General features: G+C 45.5%; 1 protein-coding gene across 2 annotated transcripts in view; it reads right to left on the bottom strand.

Moving 5' to 3' along the window:
• Positions 1-5,347, bottom strand: part of SH3BP5 (SH3 domain binding protein 5) — a 78,585-nt gene extending 73,238 nt beyond the window's left edge. The window contains exons 1-2 of one of the 2 annotated variants that reach the window (XM_004271948.4): positions 5,023-5,347; positions 3,230-3,292 (exon numbers count right to left, since the gene is read on the bottom strand). In XM_004271948.4, coding sequence (XP_004271996.1) covers positions 3,230-3,292; positions 5,023-5,157 — 198 coding nt within the window. In that variant the 5' untranslated portion in view covers positions 5,158-5,347. Of the gene's footprint in view, positions 1-3,229; positions 3,293-4,591; positions 4,663-5,022 lie in introns of those variants that run through there. The other variant, XM_049710201.1, reaches the window with a different exon arrangement.
• Positions 5,348-25,787: the final 20,440 nt, after the last annotated feature.

Raw genomic sequence — 25,787 nt, 5'->3', positions numbered from 1 at the left:
ATTATTTGTGGATCCCAAATCTGTGAATCTGCCTACTCACTAAAACTGATTCCAAAATCAATACTGTGCTGCTCCACAATCATCTGTGGACCCGCACAGAGTGGCAAGAAACTCCAGTAGCCTGACGTGCCTGCTTCCAGGGAGGATGAACAGACGCCCTCCACCCTGGTCCAGCTCTCATGCTGTAAACAAACATCCTTTACACAGTCCATTTAGTGCCAGGCTTTCTGCACTTCTGTGCTTTGTGTTGGTGATTTGGCTGTTTAAAACAGCCCCCAAGCCTAGCGCTGAAGTGCTGGCTAGTGTCCTGAGCCCAGGAAAGCTGTGGTGAGCATTATGGAGAAAACACGTGTTAAATGAGCTTCGATCAGGCTGAGCCATGGTGCTGAGGGCCAAGTTCAACCAACAAGACACATTAAGTAAGCTGTCTTTAAACAGAAACACACATAACACACGGTTACATACTGATCAGTGGATGAAGGTGTTGGGACCAGAGGCTCACAGGAGCCTAATGAGGTTTAAGTTCCCGAAAGCCGCTGGTCACAACATCTCCCTTGGGAGCCACGGCTCAGTATCCACTAATTCAAGGTTCACGGCGACCTTAGTGAAAACTACCGCGAATAAGGACAACTGACCATATAGTAAGGTGGCTGCTTCCTGACCCGCGTCCTCTGGCATTCCCCCTCCCCGCCCCCCGCCATCATCCCCACTGCTCTCTCCATCTGCCACTCCACACACCGGCTCCCTCGCTCGGCAGGCTTCTGCTCAGGTGTCTTCTGGAGACTCCTCTGTCACATCACTCTCCTACTGGACTCATCACAATCAGTAAGTACTAGCGAACCCTCCACGCCTCACCCCCACCTGAAACGTCAACTCCCGGAGGCAAAGCCTCTGTCTTGTACCCATATCTGCCTGTATCCGCAGGGGCCACAGTGCCCAACACAAGGTGGGTGGCCAGTGCTTGCCTGAAGGGACACAGCCCACCACACACACGGCCACAAGGTCCCTGGCAGGTTCTGGGGGCATGACAAGCGTCCAGAGAGCCTGCACGGAGGCTGAAACCCCACAGATTAGACGCCCACTATGGCCCAGGGCCACGTGCACCTCCTGTGCACTTGAAACGCGGCTGGTCCAAAGTGAGATGTGCTCTAGGTGTAACAGATGCACAAGATTTCCAAGACTTGGTACAAAAATATACGTAAAACATCTCATTCGTGATTGTATTGATTCCATGTTGAAATGATTGCATCTTGGACATTCTGGGTTAAAGGAACTAGATTAAAATTAACTTCACCTGTTTCCTGTTGCTTTTGAGCATGGCTGCTAGGAAGTTTTCATGACGTACAGAGCTCGGCACTATAGCTGTCTGAGTCCAGCTGGGTTATAATAATGCCATGGAAAGGGCAGCCAGTGACACAGGCCAGCCCTGATCACCTCTCTAGGCTACTGCCTAATACTCTCCAGAGGCAGGCAGGAAACACCCGTCCCGTGGCTTCCCGTGACACACAAAGACCTAAGTGTGTTCCGACAGAGGGCTCAGAAATCAAGGAGAAAGAGTTAAGAGATGAAACAATTGTGCCCTCAGAAGGGGAGCACCGCCAGAACAGGGGCCAGCATCGAGCAGGCCTACAGGTATGTGTTGAATGAATAAACCAGTACTTTGCAAAAAAAAAAAAAACCATTTCTAAGTTGTTTGTTCATATTTGGGATAGAATAGGAGAGCTGGAGGGGACCTGGAAAATGACCAGGCTCCGCCATGTCGCTGAACTGTGAGGACGCCGTGCTTCCGTGTCCTCCCCGGGAGAAGAGGTGGTCCCTGCCGGTCCCTACCTGCCAGGCCCACGCCGTCCAGTAGAACTTTCTATGGTGATGGGAGTCTTCTCTGATCTGTCCAATACAGTACCTACTGGGCCCTCGAAACGTGGCTACTGTGACTGAGGAAGTGAAATTTCATCTTATTTAATTGTAATTAATTTAAGTTTAAATTCAAATAGCCACATGTGGCAAAAGGCTGCCATCCTGGACAGCGCAGCTCTGGCCTGCTGTGACAGGCAGGAAGGAGATAAAGCTTGTAAAAGCACTTTGGAAATGCCAAATCCTGACAGAAATGGTAGGGGTTTTGTTGTTGGATGTATTACAAACGCGAGATTCTGAGAGATTTCAATTGCCCAACGAAGAGACTTGATTCATCGTAAGTGAAAAAAATTTAAACACACAGATTGTACTTCACCTGGGGGAGAAGAGTGTTCATAGACACCTGGAATCAGAACAGAGCAAGAACACTTCACACACAGCTCAGAAAACTAGCTTTAACCCTCTGGGCCACTATACCTCCAGGGCCTGGACATGCAGGCAGAAATCAAGGTTGCCAGGGTGTTGCTGGTAAGATTACATTCCTATCTCCCACCCCCTCACTCTAGGGACCAGCGGTGTCCTGCCCCTTCCGCTGACCTTCCCTGCCATTCCTCCTGCTACAGAAACGGGTCCTCCCACAGCTCTCAGACAGAAGCGGGGGTTGTTCAAATCTGATGGATGGTAAAACCAACCGGTGCTGAAAAGGGATGCGGACTAAGTGGGAGCTGTGAAGAATGCTAATCTGTTTACACTCAGGTTGGAAGATGCTCATGAAATTCAAATCAAGTTCTCGGCTCCCAAGATTCTTCCCAGCAGGAAAGCCCTTCCCAGTCTAAACAGCTTTTCGGTACCATTAAGATCATCATATTCTACGCACCAGCAGACAATAAAGATAAAAAAAGCAGGGGAGTGGAAGGGGGGTGAATGATTAGGGCCGGAAAGTCAAACAAGTCTAAGTCTTTCTGAGGAAACACACAATATTTCCGAGTACCAGTGTAAGGAGCTGCCCTAAAATATTTAAAAGATTTTGTGAGCTCATTCATTCTTGTCCATTAAAGAGCACAGCTACTTTTCCCCTCAGTCCTTTTAACTCTTCCACAGACACATTAACTTTAGGGCTTAAGCGTGTGTAATGCCCTTGGTTTGGGCCCCTCGGAGTTTCCATGATGAAAACCACGTGAAACTGGATCCACACGTGTTCCACCCACAAGCTGGCCTCAGTGGTGTAATTTATTCTGTCAGGCAGTAGGCTGTTGCTCAACTTCGAGGAGGGAATGCCAGCAACCACCCTCCAGCTATTAAAACAAAATGAACCAGCCTGGTGTCAGCGGGACAGACGCCACTTCACTGAGAAAAGAGACCCAGCTTTCCGTACCTCAAGTTCAGTCTCCCGTCTGTTGATATCATCCGTGGATTGATTTAACTTCTCCAGCTCTCCCTGATGAAGAAAAGGGAGAGAAAAAAGATTCAGGGGTTTGTCTTTTGTTGCCAGTATGACTCAGCCCCAGTACCTGCAAATTACTCTGGCACACTTTGTAGGAAGAGGAAGGAGTCAGTGGTAATTCTCAAGGAAAACAGTTGAGCCTTGGCTGGAAGAACAAATGAATGTCAGCATTTCTGAAACCTTTTTCTTGATGGTGGCCTTTCTGAAAATGACTTTAAGGTCCTAGGAATTTGTCTTTTCTTAGAAGGTCAATTATTTATTCCAGGTATGTGCCTTCAGGTAAACCCACCTGTTACAAATGGTTTAGAGGCTGAATCAAAACAATGCTTTCTGCTTTAGAGCAAGGATTTTGCAGAAAAGATAATAAAAGAAAACAAAGCCAAGCCTAAAGTATAAACCCAATGAAATAATTTAAATCAAGGATACAATTCTGGCATTATCTCATCCATGGTTGAGTATTTTTCTGTAGGAATGAAAAGTTTTTTTCAAACTGCTAGTTATTCAACCTACCTGGCTGTTTTACAAAACAAACAACTAAAACTAGCTTTAATCCTGATCCTTTAAATAAACATTCACACACTGACATTTTGTAAAAAAAAAAAAAAAAAAAGTGCCCAGCGTGAAGTTAACTCATTTTACTCAGCAAACAAAGGACCTTGTGAACAGAATTCCCCTACCAAGAAAACAAAATTGAGTAGCCCGAACTGATTTTATTTAACAGAATTCCTAATGCAAAGATTTTTCCACCTGATTTTTATCTTGCTAACCTGCCATAACAATTCATTTAAATGCAACAGCTGAGTTAAATGAGCTTTTAATTGATCTGCGCGCTGAAAAACCAATTAAGTCTCCAGAAACTGCAGCGCATGCTGAAAAGCAATATTAAAAAAAAAAAATCTTTATGGAAAGGGTAGAAACACGGGTCTTCGAAAGCGATGTGCTGTGCTTTCTGCTTGGAGGGTGAAGAGGTTAAGCTGTCACTCCGAGATCTCGGCTTAGAAATCGTTTTTAATCATCTCCCAGAGAAATGGAGGCAGAGGAACCGGGCCAACCCTCTTGCCTTCTCGCGCGTCAGCTATGCGCACCGCTTGTCCCAGATTTCTGTTCACACCCGACCTCATACGGAGGGAAAGCTGGGTTTTAAACCGTTTGAGGCCAAGCGGAGAGCTGAGCCAGTGGTGACAATAAGCCCTTCGGTTTGCTAACAATGAATCAGAGGAGAAGGGAGATGGCTCAGGCCGGGCACCTCTGCCAGCAGGAGGTTCTGACCCCCAGGCACGGGTGGCCGCCCACCTGCAGGGGCCGACGACGCCCACCGCGCCGGGAGCCCGCGCCTAAGCGGCCCGCCCGGCTCCCGGAGCCCGGAGGTTGTGCAAAGCCCGCGGCGCCGCGAGCCCGGCCGGGTACCCAGACGCCGGCGTGGCGCCCCCGCCCCCTTTCCTCTTTGTTGCGCAACCGCCCGCAGCGCTGGGCACGCTGCTGCGACCCCCGGATCCTGCCGGGGAATCCCGGCGATAGAGTCAGGCTGCGTCCACGCGGGCACCGCAGCCTCCCAGGAACTGGGGGAAACCGGGTACTCAGACCCTCTCCTCCAGCCCCGGACTTAACGCTGCCACCTCCCCCGGGCGCAGGCACCGGTTGGGGGGGGGGGGGGTTGGGGGAGGCGGCTGCGAGGCGGGCTCAGTGCAGATGCCGGGGTCCTTGTGCACCCCCGCGCGCCCTACCTGGATCCGGGGGTCCACCTCTTCCTCCTCCTCCAGCCCCGGCTCCATCCCCTCCTCCTCCTCCTCCGAGTCCCGGGCTGGCGGCTGCAGCTCGGCCGGCTCCTCCGGACGGCTCCGCTTCGGCGCCGCGTCCATGCGAGCGGCGGACTTGGAAGCGCGGGGGTGGCGGCCGCAGACTGGGCCGGAGCCGTCTGGCCACCGCCCGGCGAGCTCAGAAGGCGCCGCTCGCCGCCGCGGGTTCCCGGGCCCAGCTCAGGAGGAAGTGGGCGCGGTCGCCCCCTCTCCGCCGCGGCCGTCAGCGCAGCGCCGCCCGCTCCGCCCCCAGCCCGCCGGCTCTGCGCGGCCCCGACTCTAGACCTGGCCGGCCGGCCGGCCGGGATAGCCGGGGCTCCGTCACAAAACCTCACTCCCGGAACGCGTTAGGGTGGTGAAACGGGGGAGCCCTCACCCCCCTTTACCATAGCAGCCCGACTAGATCACAATTTACCGAACGTCGGCCGCCTGGTGTCAGGGTGCTTTTCTCTCCCTCCCTCCTCTGTTAAGGCAATTGACTGCATGCAAGGAAAGTTTGGGGTATTCCCACCATCTGAAGGCACCTTTAGAAGCTTGTACTCAGTGACCCTGGACCAGTCCCAAGACTCACTCAAATCCCCGTGTACACTCAAAGCACTTTTGTCCCCTTGGGTTAACCTGGGGAAATGTGTGTACCTGAAGATTTCCCCAGAAAAGGGAACTGAAACATATGCTCACATAGACACAAAAGAACAAAGAAGGGAGTCAGCTGCAGCTCCTTGCGTGGATTCCTTGCCCAAAGGCTGCGGCCCCCATTGAGCAGAGCTCCATACACAAGCTCCTGTGCTTTCACAGTTGCAGGATGGTCCTACCTGAAGAGGCAGGAAGCATGGAAAATCCATTGATCAGGGATGTGCGAGAGTGAGCGGGTGCCTGCCAGTACACCCTTCTCAAGGGGATGCGAGTGTAACCCCTGTTCATGGGCACGCGCCATCCAAGGATTTATGAACTGGTGAGGTTTCCTGCCCACCCTGAACAAGCGGAGAGCCAGAACTTGCCTGGCAAATTCAACATCACAAAAAGCCAAAGAATAAGGGGAATGTTTGTGCTTTTATGAAATGCCAGGGCCACTATGATGTCAGGAGAGCAGGTGGTCAGATGACCTTAGCAAAGCAGGCAAGGGCATTGCCACTGGCCATTGCTAATGTCTCCTTCACTACAAAAATGCAGAGCGTACACACTTACTACACAGAAGCTTGTGGCCTGTGGGCTCTGTGAGTTCGGAGGGCAGACTTGCTTGAGAAAGGAGCTTCTTTCCGAGAGCCTGTCATTAAAGCCAACCTTGGGAAACCTGCTTATGATGGTTTTATCAAAAGCTAAGTTGGGGGGGTTACTCCTTGGGCAAGGTTCCACCCTACACACTCTGGCACTGTGGTCCACCATCACAGGAGCTTCCTTGTCTCCTGGAGATAACACAGGTGTACACCATGGGTTTGGTTCTGAACAGGTCACACCTGTTCACTGTTCTTTAAATCAAGTGAGAGTCAGCAATTCTTTGTGAGATGTTCTCAAATTCCCTGCTAAAGCCATAGTTGCTTTTCATTTTCCAGTGATGGATGAAGGCAGGGTCAAGATGGCCATTAAGAGTCACAAACTGAGACAGAGGTTGAAAACAAGTGAGGTCAGCCCTGATTCTAAATGCTTCCCAAGTGATGGAACCTCATCATCACCATTCAAACAATAGCTTCCAAATTACATTAAGGTTTAAGCTTAGATCTAAGAGCAATAGGGTGGTTCAAAATGCCTTTATGGGGGGACTTCCCTTATGGTGCAGTGGTTAAGAATCTGCCTGCCAATGCAGGAGACACGGTTTTGATCCCTGGTCCGGGAAGATCCCACATGCCAAGGAGCAACTAAGTCCGTGCGCCACAACTACTGAGTCTGCATGCTGCAACTACTGAAGCGCACGTGCCTAGAGCCCATGCTCCGCAACAAGAGAAGCCCGTGAACTGCAAAGAAGAGTAGCCCCTGATCACCACAGCTAGAGAAAGCCCCCGTGCAGCAACGAACACCCAACACAGCCAATAATAATAATAATAAATACATAAATAAAATGTAGTCTCTTTTAAAAAAAATGCCGGGCTTCCCTGGTGGTGCCGTGGTTGAGAGTCTGCCTGCCGATGCAGGGGACACGGGTTCGTGCCCTGGTCCGGGAAGATCCCACATGCCGCGGAGCGGCTGGGCCCGTGAGCCATGGCCGCTGAGCCTGTGCGTCTGGAGCCTGTGCTCCGCAACGGGAGAGGCCGCAACAGTGAGAGGCCCGCGTACCGGAAAAAAAAAAAAAAATAGCCTTTATGGGATATAGGGCAACTGCTCCTGAACACTGAACATCACTGTAGACTTTTGTTGTTTTATTTTTAGAAGACCTGGGCCAGCTATAGCATGATGTTCTAAAGTTAAAATAAGGAAAATAAATGAACCACAGCAGTACTATATATTTCTACTGACACATACATATGCACATCAATGCATACAAAAGGGTCTGGAAGGAAGATTCATACCCAACAAAGAGTGGCTAGCCCTGGAAAAGGCAGTATGAAGGGGCCCAAGATTGGCTAGGATGGGGTTGGGCATGTCAAAGGGAACTTTTAATCTCTCGATAATGTTTTCATTTCTTACAAGGAGGATGTATTTATGATTATTTGTGTAATTCTAAAATAAATTTAAAATAGTGCATACTGTATTAATTTTCTTTTGCTGTGTAACAAACTACCACAAATTTATTGGCTTAAAACAGCACTTGTGGGGCTTCCCTGGTGGCGCAGTCGTTGGGATTCCGCCTGCCGATGCAGGGGATGCGGGTTCGTGCCCCGGTCCAGGAAGATCCCACATGCCGCGGAGCGGCGGGGCCTGTGAGCCATGGTCGCTGAGCCTGCATGTCCGGAGCCTGTGCTCCGTAGCCGGAGGGGCCACATCAGTGAGAGGCCCACGTACCGCAAAAAAAAAAAAAAAAAAAAAAAAAAAAAACGGCACTTGTTCATTACCTCACAGTTCTGTAGGCCTGACGTTGAGGCAGGGTGTGACTAGCTTCTCTGCTCAGAGTCTCCCAGACTGAATCAGGGTGTTGATCAGGCTGCATTCCTTTCCGAAGGCTCTGAGGAAAAAGTCCTTCCAAGCTCATTCAGGTTGCTGGCTGAATTCAGTTCCTTGTGGTTGTAGGACTAAGGTTCCCATTTCCTTGCTGTCAGCCAAGGGCCAACCCAAATTCCTTGCCCCATGACCCCCTCCATCTTCAAAGCCAGCAGCAGAGAATTTCCTTGGGTTGAGTCCATCTCACACTACAATCTACTCTTCAGGAAAAGCCCAGTCCCTTTTCAGGTTTCACTTGATTAGCTCAGGTCCACACAGAATAAAGTCAACTGTGCCATATCCACAACCTAATCATGGTGGTGATGGTCCCATCATATTTACAAGCTCCCACATTTTACAGGAATACGTACAGCAGGGGGCAGGAAATGGGGCAATCTTACACTTCTGACTACCTCACATACTAAGAAGGCAAGCCATGTAAGTGGCTCGCAACCCAAGCAAACGCTTAGTATTTAGTTTAGCTGCCATACTGACCTAGGTGAGTGGTTCTCAAGGATGGGCTGGAGACCTCTGAAGGTCTCTGAGAACTTTCAGGATGCCCATGAGATCAAAACTAGTTTTAGACAAATACTAGACAAGACTTGCTTTTCCCACTCTCATTCTCTTACAAGTATTCACTGGAGTTTCCCAGAAGTTACATTACACATGATACAACAGACTGAATGCAGAAGATACGAGAATCCAGCTTCGTCTTGCTAAAGCCACCCGTTAAAGAGACGTGCAAAAATGTAAAACAATGCCCTTCTCACTATTTGTTTCGTTTTGGAAACAATTTTATTTTTCATTTTGGAAATGAGTTATTTTTCATAAAATTATGATATTTATGTTCACATGTAGTCAATGTGTTGTTATTTTTAGATGAATTAATTTTAAAAGTTTTTAAAATTGTTTTAATTTCTACACAGTAACCACCTGTAGATGCAACCACATAAAAAACAGCTCTTTGAGATCTTCAATGGCTTAAAAAAATATAAAGAAGTACTGGCAACAAAAGGTTTGAGAACCACTGAGCCAGAGGAAACATGTCCTCCAGTTTGAGTTATCCTTTTTTATTTCCATAAATGTTCCACTGCCTCCTTCACTCAAAAGATTCTTCACCCCTCCCAAGACCCCATTGGTGGAGTATTTGGGGCACAGTACATTTTTGCCCATTTCAAAAGACTTTAAATATAATTTAATAATTTAAGTGATTGAGATCATTATGGTTATTTCCTGGGATTTATATTTTGTCAATTCCTGTGAAGAATTCATCACCCAGTTATAACATTGCCCCTTTGGAGAAACAGTCAGCTTTTTAGTGCCTTGTGTGTGATGTGGTTTCCAAGAACACGCCTCTGCTTGCCAGGCTTTGGGGGGTCCCGAGTGGTGGGGGGCACACCTGTACCAGAGCTGTGATTTTTGGCAGCCTGATCACATGGTGCGTGATGTGGGCAAAGTGGGGATGGCCGACGTCTTAGCAGAATCCTGAGGACTGCTTTACTAGGAGACATACTCCCTGTTGTCCACTGGAGAACAAGGCACAGCCTAAAAGTTGCGCGTTATGTTTTATTTGGGGAACGTCCTGAGGACTATAGCCCTGGAGGCAGCCTCTCAGGCAGCTCTGAAGGAACTGCTCCGAAGAGGTGGGGGAAGCCAGGACATTTAAAAGTTTTTGCTGGGGGTGGGGGGGAACATGTAGCCAAACATCAAAAGATGACTGCTAATCACAAAAACAGACATCTCAAGTTAATGATTTTCATGATTTTCTACGTGTGAAGATGCAAGCGCCTGGGCTTATTGAAATTATTCCTTAGATGTGCATCGTAACTATCTAGGGCCAGTATCCTGGTTTTCTCCATCCCGAATCCCCTCAGGGTTCGCCAGCAGGGCTGATGACTTGATAGCTGCAGCATTCTTTGTCCACACTGTTCAATTTATTTTTACTATCTCCTTGTAGTTTGATTAAACTGGGGGGAAATATGTGTGTTTGTTCCCTGCCCCTCCACTTCCTCAAGCTGAAAATCTTCCTTGACGAAAATCACAGCCTCTGTGCTGTCCCAGTTGCCACAGAGCACAGTGGGCTGACATTTAGAAAGAAGGAGGAAAAAGGTATCTGGCAGGATGAGCCTGGGTTTACATATTTCTCTATATTAGGTCCTTATTTGTCATGATCTCGTTTCTTTCATGGGATTAATGTCAACCTCTCCTTTTGTAACCCCACCTCCTCACTGGTGTCGTACATTTATCATCCAAGCCTCCTCCTGCCTGAATTATAAAGCAAGCAAGTGTCCAGCAAAGGGAGACCCTCTCCTTATTTAGTCCCCCAGTTGGAGTGAGTGTTTGGGGATGTTTCTATTTCCATAGGTGTGGAAAGAAACTTGGGTTTATTTAATAAACACACAAAGAAAATCCTGCCATGTTCAAGGGACCTCACATTCCTCTCTTCGGGTGAAGAGAGGGTCTCCAACTGTGTTTAAAATGTTCTCGGCCTTTTTTGTGAAAAGAGAAACGTGACCTTTTCCCCCAAACTTATGAACACCCAGGAGTGGAGGTCTGAGAGGAAGTAAGGAGGTCTGCTGACCTCAGGGAGTTTGGATGGAGTTCAGGGCAGAATGAGGGCTAGTGCTGGCCATTCACCTGCCTGGAGGAGCAGCCCTTTCCCTCCTGGCTGCTGTAAACGGCTGTGTCACATTCTGTGGGGACACAGAGGTCATCCCATCTTCTGCCGGCAAGGGCCAGTGTGGTTTTATGGAGAAGATGACACTGGGCCTTGAATAATAAACAGAATTTCCTCAAACAAGGGAGGAGGATTTTGCCAAAGAAAGAAAGAAAGGGCTTCCCAGATAGGCAATAACATGGGGAAATCATGGAGGGGGTGGACCGGTCAGGAATAGCAGAGAGAGAGACCATCTCAACTTGGAACCCAGGAGGGACAGTGGGAAGTGGAAGGGGCAGGGGATGAAGCCTAAAGTAGAGTCTGGGGCAGGTCCTCAAGGGCCTTGAGTGACAGGCTCAACCTTTGAACTACAGACCATAGACAATGAGATGCTGTTCACTCGTTTGTCCATTTATTCATCCAACAAATATTAACTGAGTACTTAATATGTTTTAGACATTATTCATCCAACAAATATTAACTGAGTACTTAATATGTTTTAGACACTATACCAGAGGCCAAGGTATCACTATGAACAAAAGACACTACCTCCCTGCTGTCATGGAGATAAATGTATAATAGGTCAGGGTGATCAGGGCCAAGGGCCAAGTAGGGGATGGACAGAGAAAGAGGGGTGCTGCTGTGGTTATGGAGAAGGCTTCCTGAGAAGGGCACTTTGAGTCAAGACCCCAAAGAAATGAGAGAGCAAACCCCACGTCCCTTTGGGGAGGAGCACTCCAGCGCCTGAAGCATGTGTAGGGGGTCCCAGGAGCTTGGTGGGAGAGAAAGTAAGATAGTTAGGCTGGGAGATGAGGATGCCTCTTCTGGTTACTGCCCTTTTCTCAGTGAAATTGTGAGCAAGGTCATCGGCTGTGAATAAGGGGGGCATGGGGGGCATTGGAGAAACCCTGGAGGTTAGAGGAGAGGTGTGAATGGCTATCCAGGAGAGCTGGGAAGTGAGTGCCCAGGGGAATATATTATAATTGTCAGGCTGCACTGAGGACCCATCTGTGGCTGGAGATTCTCAATGAGACCACTCATCACAGGATGAATGGTTTTGCCTACCCAACTTCAGCGTCAGGATACAGGTGGAAAGTAGTAAGAACGCGAGATCTCACCAGGGCTGGGATTACGTTGGGTTCCCACAGTGGTGGGGAAGAGGGGTGAGGGAATCGCGGGTGACAGCAGGTGTAGGGATTTAATGGTGGCTCATGGGATCTAAGCTGGATCAAACGGGAAGGGCGGGCGTAAGGGAGTGAGGGAGGGGCTGTTAAAATAATTCCAGGGAGCGATGATCCATCCCTGAATCAAGGGATAGAAAGATGGGAATGGACCTGAGACTACATGGAAGCTGGTGATTGGTAAGATCTGGAGGAAGGGAGGGAGGGAGGGAAGGACGGAGAGTCAAAGATGATTCCAAACTTTCCAGTTTGAGGGACTTGATGACACCATTAGTTGGGACCTATGCTATAGAAGTTTGGGCTGGGAAGATAATAAATTATCATTTTTTTTAGAACATACAGATTTTAAAGGGGAAACCCTGACAGTTCGACTACCTGTTGTACTTGGAAATAGGGATCCAGGTTACCCAAGGGTTGAGCAAAACTCTTTGGAAGACCTTTCCTGTGGCCTCCATACGCTTCCCTACCATAGCAAGTGGGGTCCTGCTCAGCTGGTCTGCAAGGATCACGCCGGTTTCATTTCTGACACTGGGGGCCTCCAGGAAACAGAGGTGCAGTGGAAATTTCTTCTTTTGGTGGGGCTTCTGGAGAGCTGCAATGACAAAAATGATATCTTAACTGGGTTCAAATCCCAGCTGAACCATTGATGAGCTGACTTTAGACAAGCTGAACATTAGTATCCTTGCCTGTACAATAAGGGTAATCACACCAGTGCCTCCCAATCAGAGAGGTGGAGATTAAATAAAATGGTATTTACTGAATTACTGGCACATGATGAAACTTTATTTTATATTTTTAAAATATTTGTTTATTAATTTTTTATTTTGGCTGCACCAGGTCTTAGTTGCAGCACATGGGATCTTTTAGTTGTAGCATGTGGACTCTTAGTTGTGGCATTCATGCGGGATCTAGTTCCCCGACCAGGGGAGCTGCACTGGGAGCTCGGAGTCTTATCCACTGGACCACCAGGGAAGTCCCCTGACAAAACTTTAATTCATGGTGCTTCCTCTGTCTTCTCTTCCTCTGCCCCATGGCTTAGACCTGAGGGAACCAGGTATTTTACACAAGAGATTTTTTAAAATGTTTTTAAAAGTGAAATCTGCAAGCTGAAAGTGGTCAGCAAAATGAATTCAATACGTTTTTAAGCACCTCCGACATGTATGCACAATTCCAGGTGCCAATTTGAGGGCCCCAAACATGGAGATGACAAAGTCATAGGGTCTTCCTACTTGGGGAGACACGTCCCCACCAAACTTGTGCCCCAAGGAAGCAATCACGGGATTCCTTCCTGTGAAATTAAGGCTCTTCCTGTCAAACTTCAATGCCATTTAAATGAAAATTCCCTGCAACAAGGATTTTTTAAAAATTATTTGCATCTGCTTGTTAACCCCTATAAAATAGGAACTGCTCTTCCGGACTAAGGAAGAGTGGATCTGCATTCACACCACATCCTGGTGGCAGTGGCTGAGGAAATAGACATCAGCATCTTCTCCTGGCCACCCTGCCATCTTTAGCTGCTGCCTTAGGTCAGAGGTGGCAAATTGGGAGCTCCTGGCTAGATCAGACTGGAGGGCATGTGTTGTCTGGCTGGCACAGTGCTCTGTAAATTTGAGGCAGCAGTTAAAATCCAGGCAATACAAGAAAATTCACACTTCTCTATTTGGCGAGAGTCCAGAGATGGGAGGAGTGGCTGACCCTCTGGAAAGGATATGTTAGCCTCAGAGCCCTGGAGGCCGACCTGCTCAGTCTCACAGGCCACACCCTGGCACTAAGGCGACGCTGTAAGGTGACGAGGAGGTGCAGGTTCCCTCTGCCTTCCTCCCACCCTCCCTTCACTTCCTACCAACTCCAAAGGACCACGGCATGTGGCAAGAGGGAAGAGAACTTTAAAGCAGACCTCAAACCCTTCAACAATGCTTTTCGCCTCCAGATGACTGGTTCTCAGAACTCAAGGAGCTATAGAATCCAGTTCTTTGAAAGGGATCACGGCCTCCAGATCACAAAGCATCTGTTTAATTCTGTGACTTGGTGACATCGGTACATAGTATTGCCAAATTGTCTTGCACTGTGGCTGCTCCCCTCTAATGAGAATCTTTATTTGTGTCCTAAATTGAATTAAGCTCAAGTGTCTTGACCCAGATGAACTATAGGCCAGAGTACTTAGAGAACCCAGGAAAGAAACTTTCAATGCTTATCTGTGGTCTTAAAGGACCTGCAGATATTTTAAATGGTGCCAGAATCATGGAGACAGAAAAAAGTGTTCCATTAAAAAGAAAGAGGGTTCCATACACTGCAAAACAGTGAGTATAACAGACTGCAGGCATGATTCTAGAATGGATTTTAAAGGGAAAGGTCATTTCTGTGCCCCAGAAGAAAAATGATAGATCACTGATCTAGCTTGGGTTAACCAAGAACAAATTATGGGCTTCCCTGGTGGTGCAGTGGTTGAGAGTCCGCCTGCCGATGCAGGGGACACGGGTTTGTGCCCCGGTCCGGGAAGATCCCACATGCCACGGAGCGGCTGGACCCGTGAGCCATGGCCGCTGAGCCTGCGCGTCCAGAGCCTGTGCTCCGCAACGGGAGAGGCCACAACAATGAGAGGCCCGCGGACCGCAAAAAAAAAAAAAAAAAAAAAAAAAAAAAAAGAACAAATTATGTCAGCCTTGCCCTCCCTTCCTTATTCCACAAGTTTATTAGTCTAGCCAAGGAAGGAAACACGCAAGACAGGAGATCTTCATTATTCAAAGATAACTGGTAGAGGAAAAGGCCACTTAAATAAACCCACTTATAAAGGAAACCAAAATTTCGCATTAAATAATGAAAAAAGACTTTTATTGGGGCTTTACTCTGCAAAATAAACTTAAAATTCTGAAAATAAGTTTTTTCTTCTCTTTTAAAGACTATTTAGTTGACAAATATTTACTGAGCATCTGTTATGTGATGGCCTCTGGCAATGAAGACCCAGCAGTGAACAAATAAGACAAAATTCCTGCCTTCATTGTGGTTTATAGTCTAAGGGAAGACAGGAAAAAAAGTTACATACATAAGTAAACAAAATAGTTGCAGTTAGTGATAATGATAATTGCCATGATGAGCAACAAAAAACATAGGAAAACCAAATAAAGAGGCTGGAGGGTGGAGGCTGCCTCAGACGGGAGATGGAGAGGGCTCTCTGTGGATATGACATGTGAGCTGAGATTTGATGAGGAGGTGTGGGGCAGCCACACGCTGAAGGGAAGAGTGATCCGGATGGCACAGACCCTGAGCAGGGAGCTGGCTGGACAGCCCTTGAGATGGCCAGAGAGTGAATAGGGAGGACGGGGTATTGAAATGACCATGGTCACATATCAGATAATGTGGGGCCTGGACGCCACAGGAAAGAGTTTGGATTTTATTATAAATGTGATGAGAAGCCACTGGAGGGATTGAAGCTGAGGAATAGCAAGATCCATTTGGTATTTTTAAAAGATGACCATGGCTGCTCTGTGGAAAAGGGATGGCCATGAAGGCAACAGGGGGAGCAGGAACTCTAGTTAGGAGGCTGTCACAGGGGCCCTAGCAACAGACATGGCTGAGGGGCTTCCCTGGTGGCGCAGTGGTTGGGAGTCCGCCTGCCGATGCAGGGGACGCGGGTCGTGCCCCGGTCCGGGAAGATCTCACATGCCGCAGAGCGGCTGGGCCCGTGAGCCATGGCCGCCGAGCCTGCGCGTCCGGAGCCTGTGCTCCGCAGCGGGAGAGGCCGCAACAGTGAGAGGCCCGCATACCGCAAAAAAAAGAGACATGGCTGGGCTGCGTAAATCGAGTGAGTTGATTGAGGATGTATTCTGAAGACAAATCCAACATGTGGGAACGGGCGGAGGCAGAGGCATTAAGAATGACTCTTGAGATTTTGAATTGAGAAGTGGCTGAAAGATGCTGCCATTTACTGAGCGAGGCAGGGAAGACTTGAGGAAAAGGTTTGCAGTCAAGACGTATGTTTTTGCAGCTTAAATGTCCATTGACAGATGAATGGGTAAAGAAGATGTGGTACGTATATACAATGGGATACTACTCAGCCATAAAAAAGAATAAAACAATGTCATTTGCAGCAACATGGATTGACCTAGAAATTATCATACTAAGTGAAGTAAGTCAGAGAAAGACAAAGATCATATGATATTGCTTATATGCAGAATCTAAAAAAAAATGACACAAATGAACTTATCTATGAAACAGAAACAGATTCACATAGAGAACAGACTTACGGTTGCCAAGGGGGAGAGGGGGTGGGGGAGGGATGGAGTGGGAGTTGAGGACTAGCAGATGCAAACTATTATATACAGAATGATAAACAACAAGGTCCTACTGTATAGCATAAGGATATATATTCAGTTCCCATAAAGGAAAAGAATATGAAAAAGAATATATATATATATATATATATATATATAAAACTGAATCACTTTGCTGTACAGTAGAAATTAATAAAACATTGTAATTCAACTATACTTCAATAAAATAAATTTTTAAAACATGAGGTGTGTGGGCTTCCCTGGTGGCGCAGTGGTTAAGAACCCACCTGCCAATGCAGGGGACACAGGTTCGAGCCCTGGTCCGGGAAGATCCCACACGCCACGGAGCAACTAAGCCCATGAGCCACAACTACTGAGCCTGCGCTCTAGAGCCCACGAGCCACAACTACTGAAGCCTGCATGCCACAACTACTGAAGCCTGCGTGCCTAGAGCCCGTGCTCCCCAACAAGAGAAGCCACCACAATGAGAAGCCCACACACCACAAAGAAGAGTGGCCCCTGCTTACCGCAACTAGAGAAAGCCCGTGCACAGCAACCGACCCAATGCAACCAAAAATAATTAATTAATTAATTAATTTTTTTAAAAATGAGGTGTGTTTTTGGACACCTAATTCTGAGAGGCTATTAAACGCACAAGTGGAGACGTCAAGTAGACAGGAGGATACACATCTGAAGGCCAAGTCCACAGATATAAATTTGAGAGTCAACTGCATATGGATGATATTTAAAACCATGGAACTGGATGAGATCACTTAGGACAGGGGGGATGCTGAAGGGGAGAGGACCAGATTGAAGCTGGGAGCACACCAACATCTAGAGGCAGGGCCTTGGAGAAGTCGGGAAAGAGTATTGCCACCAGCTCATCAGAATAGCAATACTCACCACCACAAAAATGATCAGCCAACTGACAAGGATTTTTTTTTACATCTTTATTGGAGTATAATTGCTCCATGATGCTGTGCCAGCTTCTGCTGTACAACAAAGTGAAACAGTGATATGCATATATACCTCCCCATATCCCCTCCCTCTTGAGCCTCCCTCCCACTCTCCCTATCCCACCCTTCTAAGTCGTTGCAAAGCATTGAGCTGATCTCCCTGTGCTATGCAGCAGCTTCCCACTAGCCATTGATTTTACATTTGGTAGTGTATATATGTCAATGTTACTCTCTCGCTTCGTCCCAGCTTACCCTTCCCCCGCTGTGTTCTCAAGTCCATTCTCTACATCTGCGTCTTTATTCCTGCCCTCCACTAGGTACATCGGTACTGGTTTTTTAGATTCCATATATATGCGTTAGCATGCAATATTTGTTTTTCTCTTTCTGACTTACTTCACTCTGTATGACAGATACTAGGTCCATCCACCTCGCTACAAATGACTCAATTTCATTCCTTTTTATGGCTAAGCAATATTCCATTATATATATGTGCCACATCTTCTTTATCCATTCATCTGTCAATGGACATTTAGGTTGCTTCCATGTCCTGCCTATTGCAAATAGAGCTGCAATGAACATTGTGGTACATGGCTCTTTTTGATTATGGTTTTCTCAGGGTATATGCCCAGTAGTGGGATTGCTGGGTCATATGGTAGTTCTATTTTTCGTTTTTTAAGGAACCTCCATACTGTTCTCAATAATGGCTGTATCAGTTTACATGCCCACCAACAGTGCAAGAGTGTTCCCTTTTCTCCACACCCTCTCCAGCATTTATTGTTTATAGATTTTTAAAAAAATTATTTATTTATTTTTGGCTGTGTTGGGTCTTTGTTGCTGCACGCAGGCTTTCTCTAGTTGCGGCGCGCGGGAGCTACTCCTCGTTTTGTTGCGCGGGCTTCTCATTGTTGTGGCTTCTCTTGTTGCAGAACACAGGCTCTAGGTGTGCGGGCTTCAGTAGTTATGGCATGCAGGCTCAGTAGTTGTGGCTCGTGAGCTCTAGATGCAGTCTCTGTAGTTGTGGCGCATGGGCTTAGTTGCTCCACGACATGTGGGATCTTCCTGGACCAGGGCTCGAACCCGTGTATCCTGGATTGGCAGGTGGATTCTTAACCACTGCACCACCAGGGAAGCCCCTGTTTCTAGATTTTTTGATGATGGCCATTCTGACCAGTGTGAGGTGATACCTCATTGTGGTTTTGATTTGCATTTCTCTAATAATTAGCAGTGTTGAACATATCTTCATGCGCCTGTTGGCCATCTGTATGTCTTCTTTGGAGAAATGTCTATTTAGGTCTTCCGTCGATTTTTGGATTGGGTTGGTTTTTTTTTATATTGAGCTGCATGAGTTGCTTTATATTTTGAAGATTAAAGCTTTGTCAGTTGCTTTATTTGCAAACATTTTCTCCCATACTGAGGGTGGTCTTTTCATCTTGTTTATGGTTTCCTTTGCTGTGCAAGAGTTTTAAAGTTTCATTAGGTCCCATTTGTTTATTTTTTTAATTTTTTGCGGTACGCGGGCCTCTCACTGTTGTGGCCTCTCCCGTTGCGGAGCACAGGCTCTGGATGCATAGGCTCAGCGGCCACGGCTCGCGGGCCTAGCTGTTCCACAGCATGTGGGATCTTCCTGGACCGGGGCACGAACCCATGTCCCCTGCATTGGCAGGCGGACTCTCAACCACTGTGCCACCAGGGAAGCCCCCATTTGTTTATTTTTGTTTTTATTTCCATTACTCTAGGAAGTGGGTAAAAAGGGATCCTGCTATGATTTAGGTCATAGAGTGTTTTGCCTATGTTTTCCTCTAAGAGTTTGATAGTGTCTGGCCGTACATTTAGGTCTTTAATCCATTTTGAGTTTATTTTTGTGTATGGTGTTAGGAAGTGTTCTGATTTCGTTCTTTTACATGTAGCTGTCCAGTTTTCCCAGCACCACGTATTGAAGAGGCTGTCTTTTCTCCTTTGTATATTCTTGCCTCCTTGGTCAAAGATAAGGTGACCACATGTGTGAGGGTTTACCTCTGGGCTTTCTATCCTGTTCCAATTATTGATATTTCTGTTTTTGTGCCAGTACCATACTGTCTTGATTACTGTAGCTTGGTAGTATAGTCTGAAGTCAGGGAGCCTGATTCCTCCAAGCTCCATTTTTCTTTCTCAAGATTGCTTTGGTTATTTGGGGTCTTTTGTGTTTCCATACAAATTGTAAAATTTTTGTTCTAGTTCTGTGAAACATGCCATGGGTAATTTGATCGGGCTTGCATTGAATCTGTAGATTGCTTTGGGTAGTATAGTCATTTTCACAGTGTTGAATCTTCCAATCCAAAAACAAGGTAAATCTCTCCACCTGTTTGTATCATCTTCATTTCTTTCATCAGCGTCTTATAATTTTCTGCATACAGGTCTTTTGTCTCCTTAGGTAGGTTTATTCCTAGGTATTTTATTCTTTTTGTTGCAGTGGTAAATGGGAGTGTTTTCTTAATTTCTCTTTCAGATTTTTCATCATTAGTGTATAGGAATGCAAGAGATTTTTCTGCATTAATTTTGTATCCTGCTACTTTACCAAATTCATTGATTAGCTCTAGTAGTTTTCTGGTGGTATCTTTAGGATTTTCTATGTATAATATCATGTGACCTACAAACAGTGACAGTTTTACTTCTTCTCTTCCAATCTGGATTCCTTTTACATCTTTTTCTTCTCTGATTGCTGTGGCTAAAACTTCCAAAATTATGTTGAATAATAATGATGAGAGTGGGCACCTTTGTCTTTTTCCTGATCTTAGAGGAAATGCTTTCAGTTTTTCACCATTGAGAATGATGTTGCCTGTGGGTTTGTCATATATGGCTTTTATTATGTTGAGGTAGGTTCCCTCTATACCGACTTTCTGGAGAGGTTTTATCATAAATGAGTGTTGAATTTTGTCAAAAGCTTTTTCTGCATCTACTGAGATGATCATATGGTTTTTATCCTTCAAATTGTTAATATGGTGTATCACGTTGATTGATTTGCATACATTGAAGAATCCTTGTATTCCTGGGGTGAACTCCACTTGATCATGGGTCTGATCCTTTTAATGTGCTGTTGGATTCTGTTTGCTAGTATTTTGTTGACGATTTTTGCATCTATGTTCATCAGTGATATTGGCCTGTTATTTTCTTTTTTTGTGACATCTTTGTCTGGTTTTGGTATCAGGGTGATGGTGGCCTCGTAAAATAAGTTAGGGAGTATTCTTCCCTCTGATATATTTTGGAAGAGTTTCAGAAGGATAGGTGTTAGCTCTTCTCTAAATGTTTGATAGAATACGCCTGTGAAGTCATCTGGTCCTGGGCTTTGTTTGTTGGAAGATTTTTTTTTTTTTTGGAAGATTTTTAATCACAGTTTCAATTTCAGTGCTTGTGATTGGTCTATTCATATTTTCTATTTCTTCCTGGTTTGGTCTTGGAAGATTATACTTTTCTAAGAATTTGTCCATTTCTTCTAGGTTGTCCATTTTATTGGCAAATAGTTGCTTGTAGTAGTCTCTCATGATCCATTGTATTTCTGCAGTGTCAGTTGTTACTTCTCCTTTTTCATTTCTAATTCTGTTGATTTGAGTCTTCTCCCTTTTTTTCCTGATGAGTCTGGCTAATGGTTTATCAATTTGTTTATCTTCTCAAAGAACCAGCTTTTAGTTTTATTGATCTTTGCTATTGTTTCCTTCATTTCTTTTTCATTTATTTCTGCTCTGATCTCTATGATTTCTTTCTTTCTGCTAACTTTGGGTTTTGTTGTTGTTGTTGTTCTTCTTTCTCTAATTGCTTTAAGTGTAAAGTTAGGTTGTTTGAGATGTTTCTTGTTTGTTGAGGTAGGATTGTACTGCTATAAACTTACCACTTAGAACTGCTTTTGCTGCATCCCATAGGTTTTGGATCATCAAGTTTTCATTGTCATTTGTTTCTAGGTTTTTTTTTTTTGCGGTACATGGGCCTCTCACCGCTGCGGCCTCTCCCGCCGCGGAGCACAGGCTCTGGATGCACAGGTCCAGTGGCCATGGCTCATGGGCCCAGCCATCCTGCGGCATGTGGGATCCTCCCAAACTGGGGCACGAACCCGCATCCCCTGCATTAGCAGGCAGACTCTCAACCACTGTACCACCAGGGAAGTCCTCTAGGTATTTTTTCATTTCTTCTTTGATCTCTTCAGTGACCTCTTGGTTGTTTAGTAGCATATTGTTTAGCCTCCATGTGTTTGTATTTTTTACAGTTTTTTACTGTAATTGATATCTAGTCTCACAGTGTTGTGGTTGGAAAAGATGCTTGATATGATTTCAATTTTCTTAAATTTACCAAGACTTGATTTGTGACCCAAGATATGATCTATCCTGGAGAATGTTCTGTGTGCACTTGAAAAGAGAGTGTATTCTGTTGTTTTTGGATGGAATGTCCTATAAATATCAATTAAGTCCATCTGCTCTAATGTGTCATTTAATGTTTGTGTTTCCTTATTTATTTTCTGTTTGGATGATCTGTCCATTGGTGTAAGTGGGGTGTTAAAGTCCCCTACTATTATTGTGTTACTGTCGATTTCCCCTTTTATGGCTGTTAGCATTTGACTTATGTATTGAGGTGCTCCACGTTGGGTGCATAAATATTTACAATTGTTAGATCTTCTTCTTGGATTGATCCCTTGGTCATTATGTAGTGTCCTTCCTTTTCTCTTGTAATAGTCTTTATTTTAAAGTCTATTTTGTCTGATATGAGTATTGTTACTCCAGCTTTCTTTTGATTTCCATTTGCATGGCATATCTTTTTCCATCCCCTCACTTTCAGTCTGTATGTGTCCCTAGTTTTGAATTGGGTCTCCTGTCAACAGCATATATACGGGTCTTGTTTTTGTATCCATTCACTCAGGCTGTGTCTTTTGGTTGGAGCCTTTAATCCATTTACATTTAAGGTAATTATTGATATGTATGTTCCTATTACCATTTTCTTAATTGTTTTTGTTTGTTTTTGTAGGTCTTTTCCTTCTCTTTTGTTTCCTGCCTAGAGAAGTTCCTTTAGCATTATGTTGTAAAGCTGTTTTGGTGCTGCTGAATTCTCTTAAATTTTGCTTATTTGTACAGCTTTCGATTTCTCCATCAAACCTGAATGAGATCCTTGCTGGGTAGAGTAATCTTGGTTGCAGGTTTTTCCCTTTCATCACTCCCTTCTGGCTTGTAGAGTTTCTGCTGAAAGATCAGCTGTTAACCTTATGGGGATTCCCTTGTATGTTATTTTTCCATTACTGCTTTTAATATTTTTTTGTGTGTTTAATTTTTGTTAGTTTGATTAATATGTGTTTTGGCATGTTTCTCCTTGAGTTTGTCCTCTATGGGACTCTGTGTGCTTCCTGAACTTGATTATTTCCCTTCCCATGTTGGGGAAGTTTTCAACTATAATCGCTTCAAATATATTCTCAGACCATTTCTTTTTTTCTTCTTCTTCTGAGACTCCTATAATTCGAAGGTTGGTGTGCTTAATGTTGTCCCAGAGGTCTCTGAGACTGACCTCCATCCTTTTCATTCTTTCTTCTTCTACTCTGTGGCAGTTATTTCCACTATTTTATCTTCCAGGTCACTTATCCATTCTTCTGCCTCAGTTATTCTGCTATTGATTCCTTCCAGAGTATTTTTAATTTGAGTTATTGTGTTGTTCATCACTGTTTGTTTGCTCTTTAGTTCGTCTAGGTCCTTGTTAAATGTTTCTTGTATTTTCTTTATTCTATTTCTGAGATTCTGGATCATCTTTACTATCATTACTCTGAATTCTTTTTCAGGTAGTTTGCCTATTTCCTCTTCATTTATTTGGTCTTGTGGGTTTTTATCTTGCTCCTTTGCCTGCAAGATTTTCTCTGTCTTCTCATTTTGTCTAATTAACAGTATTTGAGGCCTCCTAGGCCTCCCTTTCCTAGGCTTCAGGGTCATAATTCCTCTTGCTTCTGTTCTCTGCCTCCGGTGGTGAGGTTGATCCAGTGGCTTGTGTAGGCTTCTTCTTTTTTTTTTAATACATTTATTTATTCATTTATTTATTTTTGGCTGCATTGGGTCTTCGTTACTGCGTGCAGGCATTTCTCTAGTTGCAACGAGAGGGGGCTATTCTTCATTGCATTGTGCAGGCTTCTCATTGTGGTGGCTTCTCTTGTTGCAGAGCACAGGCTCTAGACACATGGGCTTCTGTAGCTGTGGCACACGGGCTCAGTAGTTGTGGCTTGCAGGCTCTAGAGTGCAGGTTCAGTAGTTGTGGCACACGGGATTCGTTGCTCTGCGGCATGTGGGATCTTCCTGGACCAGGGCCCGAACCTGTGTACCCTGCATTGGCAGGCAGATTCTTAACCACTGTGCCACCAGGGAAGTGCCTTGTGTAGGCTTCTTTATGGAAGGGACTGGTGCCTGCGTTCTGGTGGGTGGAGCTGAGTCTTTTCCCTCTGATGAGCAGGTCCATATCAGGTGGTATATTTTGAGGTGTCTGTGAGCTTAGTATGACTTTAGGTAGTCTGTGTGCTGATGCGTGGGTTTGTGTTCCTGTCTTGTTTGTTGTTTGGTGTGAGGCCTCCAGCGCTGGAGCTGCTGGCAGTTGGGTGCAGCCAGGTCTTGGATTCAGATACAGGCCTCCAAGAGAGCTCTCAGCCATTATTTTTCCCTGGGGCTAGGAATTCTCCAGTGGTCCAGCATCCTGGACTTTGTGCTCACACCCTAGAGCCTCAGGCCCGACTTCCGGTCAAGCAACCAAGACCCTGCAAGTCTCTCATCCCTGCAATAAAGGGGATTTAAAAAAAAAGAAAAAGGCTAACAAAACCCCAAATGATAAAAAGTAAAGTCAAACAAACAAAACCAAGGAAACATGCACACACACAAAAGAAACAAAAACAGAGCCAAATAAAACAAAATGCAAGAGAACAACCAGACAAACAAAAGAACCCAAGAACAAAATCAAACAATTAAAAAGGAAACTGACAAAAATGCAAAACCATTGCAGAGTGCCAACTGAAGAATGAAGCAAAGAAACAAAACAAACTGACAAAAATGATAAAAAAAAGAAAAGAAAAAGAGAAAGGGGAAAGAAGAACAATAGAAAAGCAGCGTAGATATAGAAATATGAAAAAGTAAAATAGAAAATATATTAAAGAAAAAAAGACAAAACCCCAGAGAAATGGTAAAAACAAAATCAAACAAAAGCAGAAACAAGCAAACACACACACAGGCAAGAGGAACAAAAACAGAACCAGATAAAACAAAAAAGCAAGAGAACAACCAAACAAACAGAAGAACTCAAAAATGAAATCAACTAGGATCAAAACTAACAAAAACACAAAACCTAAAAACAAAGCCATAGCAGTGTGCCAACTGAAGAATAAAGCAAGGAAACAGAACAAACCGATAAAAATGATTTTAAAAATAATAATAAAATTAAATTAAAAGGGAAAAAACACAGGACAACAGAAAAGCAAAGTAGAAATGGAAATATAAAAAATTAAAAACATATTAAAGAAAAAGAAGAAAAAATTAGGAAAAAGAACACAGAACAACAGAAAAGCAAAGTAAAAATAGTAATATATTTTAAAAAATAATAAAAAATATGTTATGAAACATGAAGATCTCAGAAGACTAAATAAAAAAAGAGTACTTAAACAACAACAAACCAAAAAAAGGAAGAAAAAACAACAACAAAAGAAGCCAGACCCAACAACAGAATGAATCAAAACATAATAAAATTAATAGTAATAATTATGTTTCCCTGGGGTCTCCGCTGTAAGTGTCCTTGCACACACCATGAGCCACAGCCCACCTCCGTCTCCCCAAGAGGCTGTCCTGCCTCTGGGCTGGTGTCTGGACCTGCTGTGGTACCTGTGGAGACCCCTCATACTCTGATCTGGCCCAGTTCCTGCGTGTGCTGCCCCGAAAGTCCACAGCTGCCAGAGCTAGACCGTTTTCTTTCATGGGAACACTCATTATCTACTCAGATATTCCATAGATGCAGGGTCTACCTAGCTGATCGCGGGGATTTAACCTGCAGGTTGTACAGCTGATGAAAAGATTTTCAATCCTCTCCCTCAGTCACCCCGTCCTTGGGGTTCAGCTTTGATTTATCCCCACCTCTGCGTGTGGTCCACCCACAGGAGTCTGGTCCAGAGGCTGCCTTGGAGCTCTTAGGTCTGCCCCAGTGAGGACAGGGCACAGAAGTGGTATGACTGCTTGGATCGTGGGAGCCCGGGCAGTGCCAAATGCGCAGGGAAGTCGGTGGCCACAGGCGCAAGAGATGTGGCCCAAGTGAGGCCTTTTCTGGTGCCCAGCATAAGGCCCGTGAGGGCCAGTCCTGGCTGGGGTTTTCCTGGCACCCAGCAGCAGGCGTGCAAGGGCCAGCCCTGAGAGGGCTTATTCTTTTAATTGCCCTGCAGCCAGCACGTGAGGGCCAGCTCTGAGGGAGCTTTTTTTTATTGCTCGGCAGCCAGCGTGCAAGAGCCAGCCCTGAGCGGGCTTCTTTTATTGTCCTCAGCAGGCGCTGGTGTGTGGGGAGAGAGAGGCTACAATAGTGGCTCCTCCCCCGCGTGTGA

The sequence above is a fragment of the Orcinus orca genome, chromosome 5, assembly GCF_937001465.1.
Source record: "Orcinus orca chromosome 5, mOrcOrc1.1, whole genome shotgun sequence".
NCBI lineage: Eukaryota > Metazoa > Chordata > Mammalia > Artiodactyla > Delphinidae > Orcinus > Orcinus orca.
Note: the sequence above shows the minus strand (reverse complement) of the source record. Positions and strands in the feature narration are given on the sequence as shown.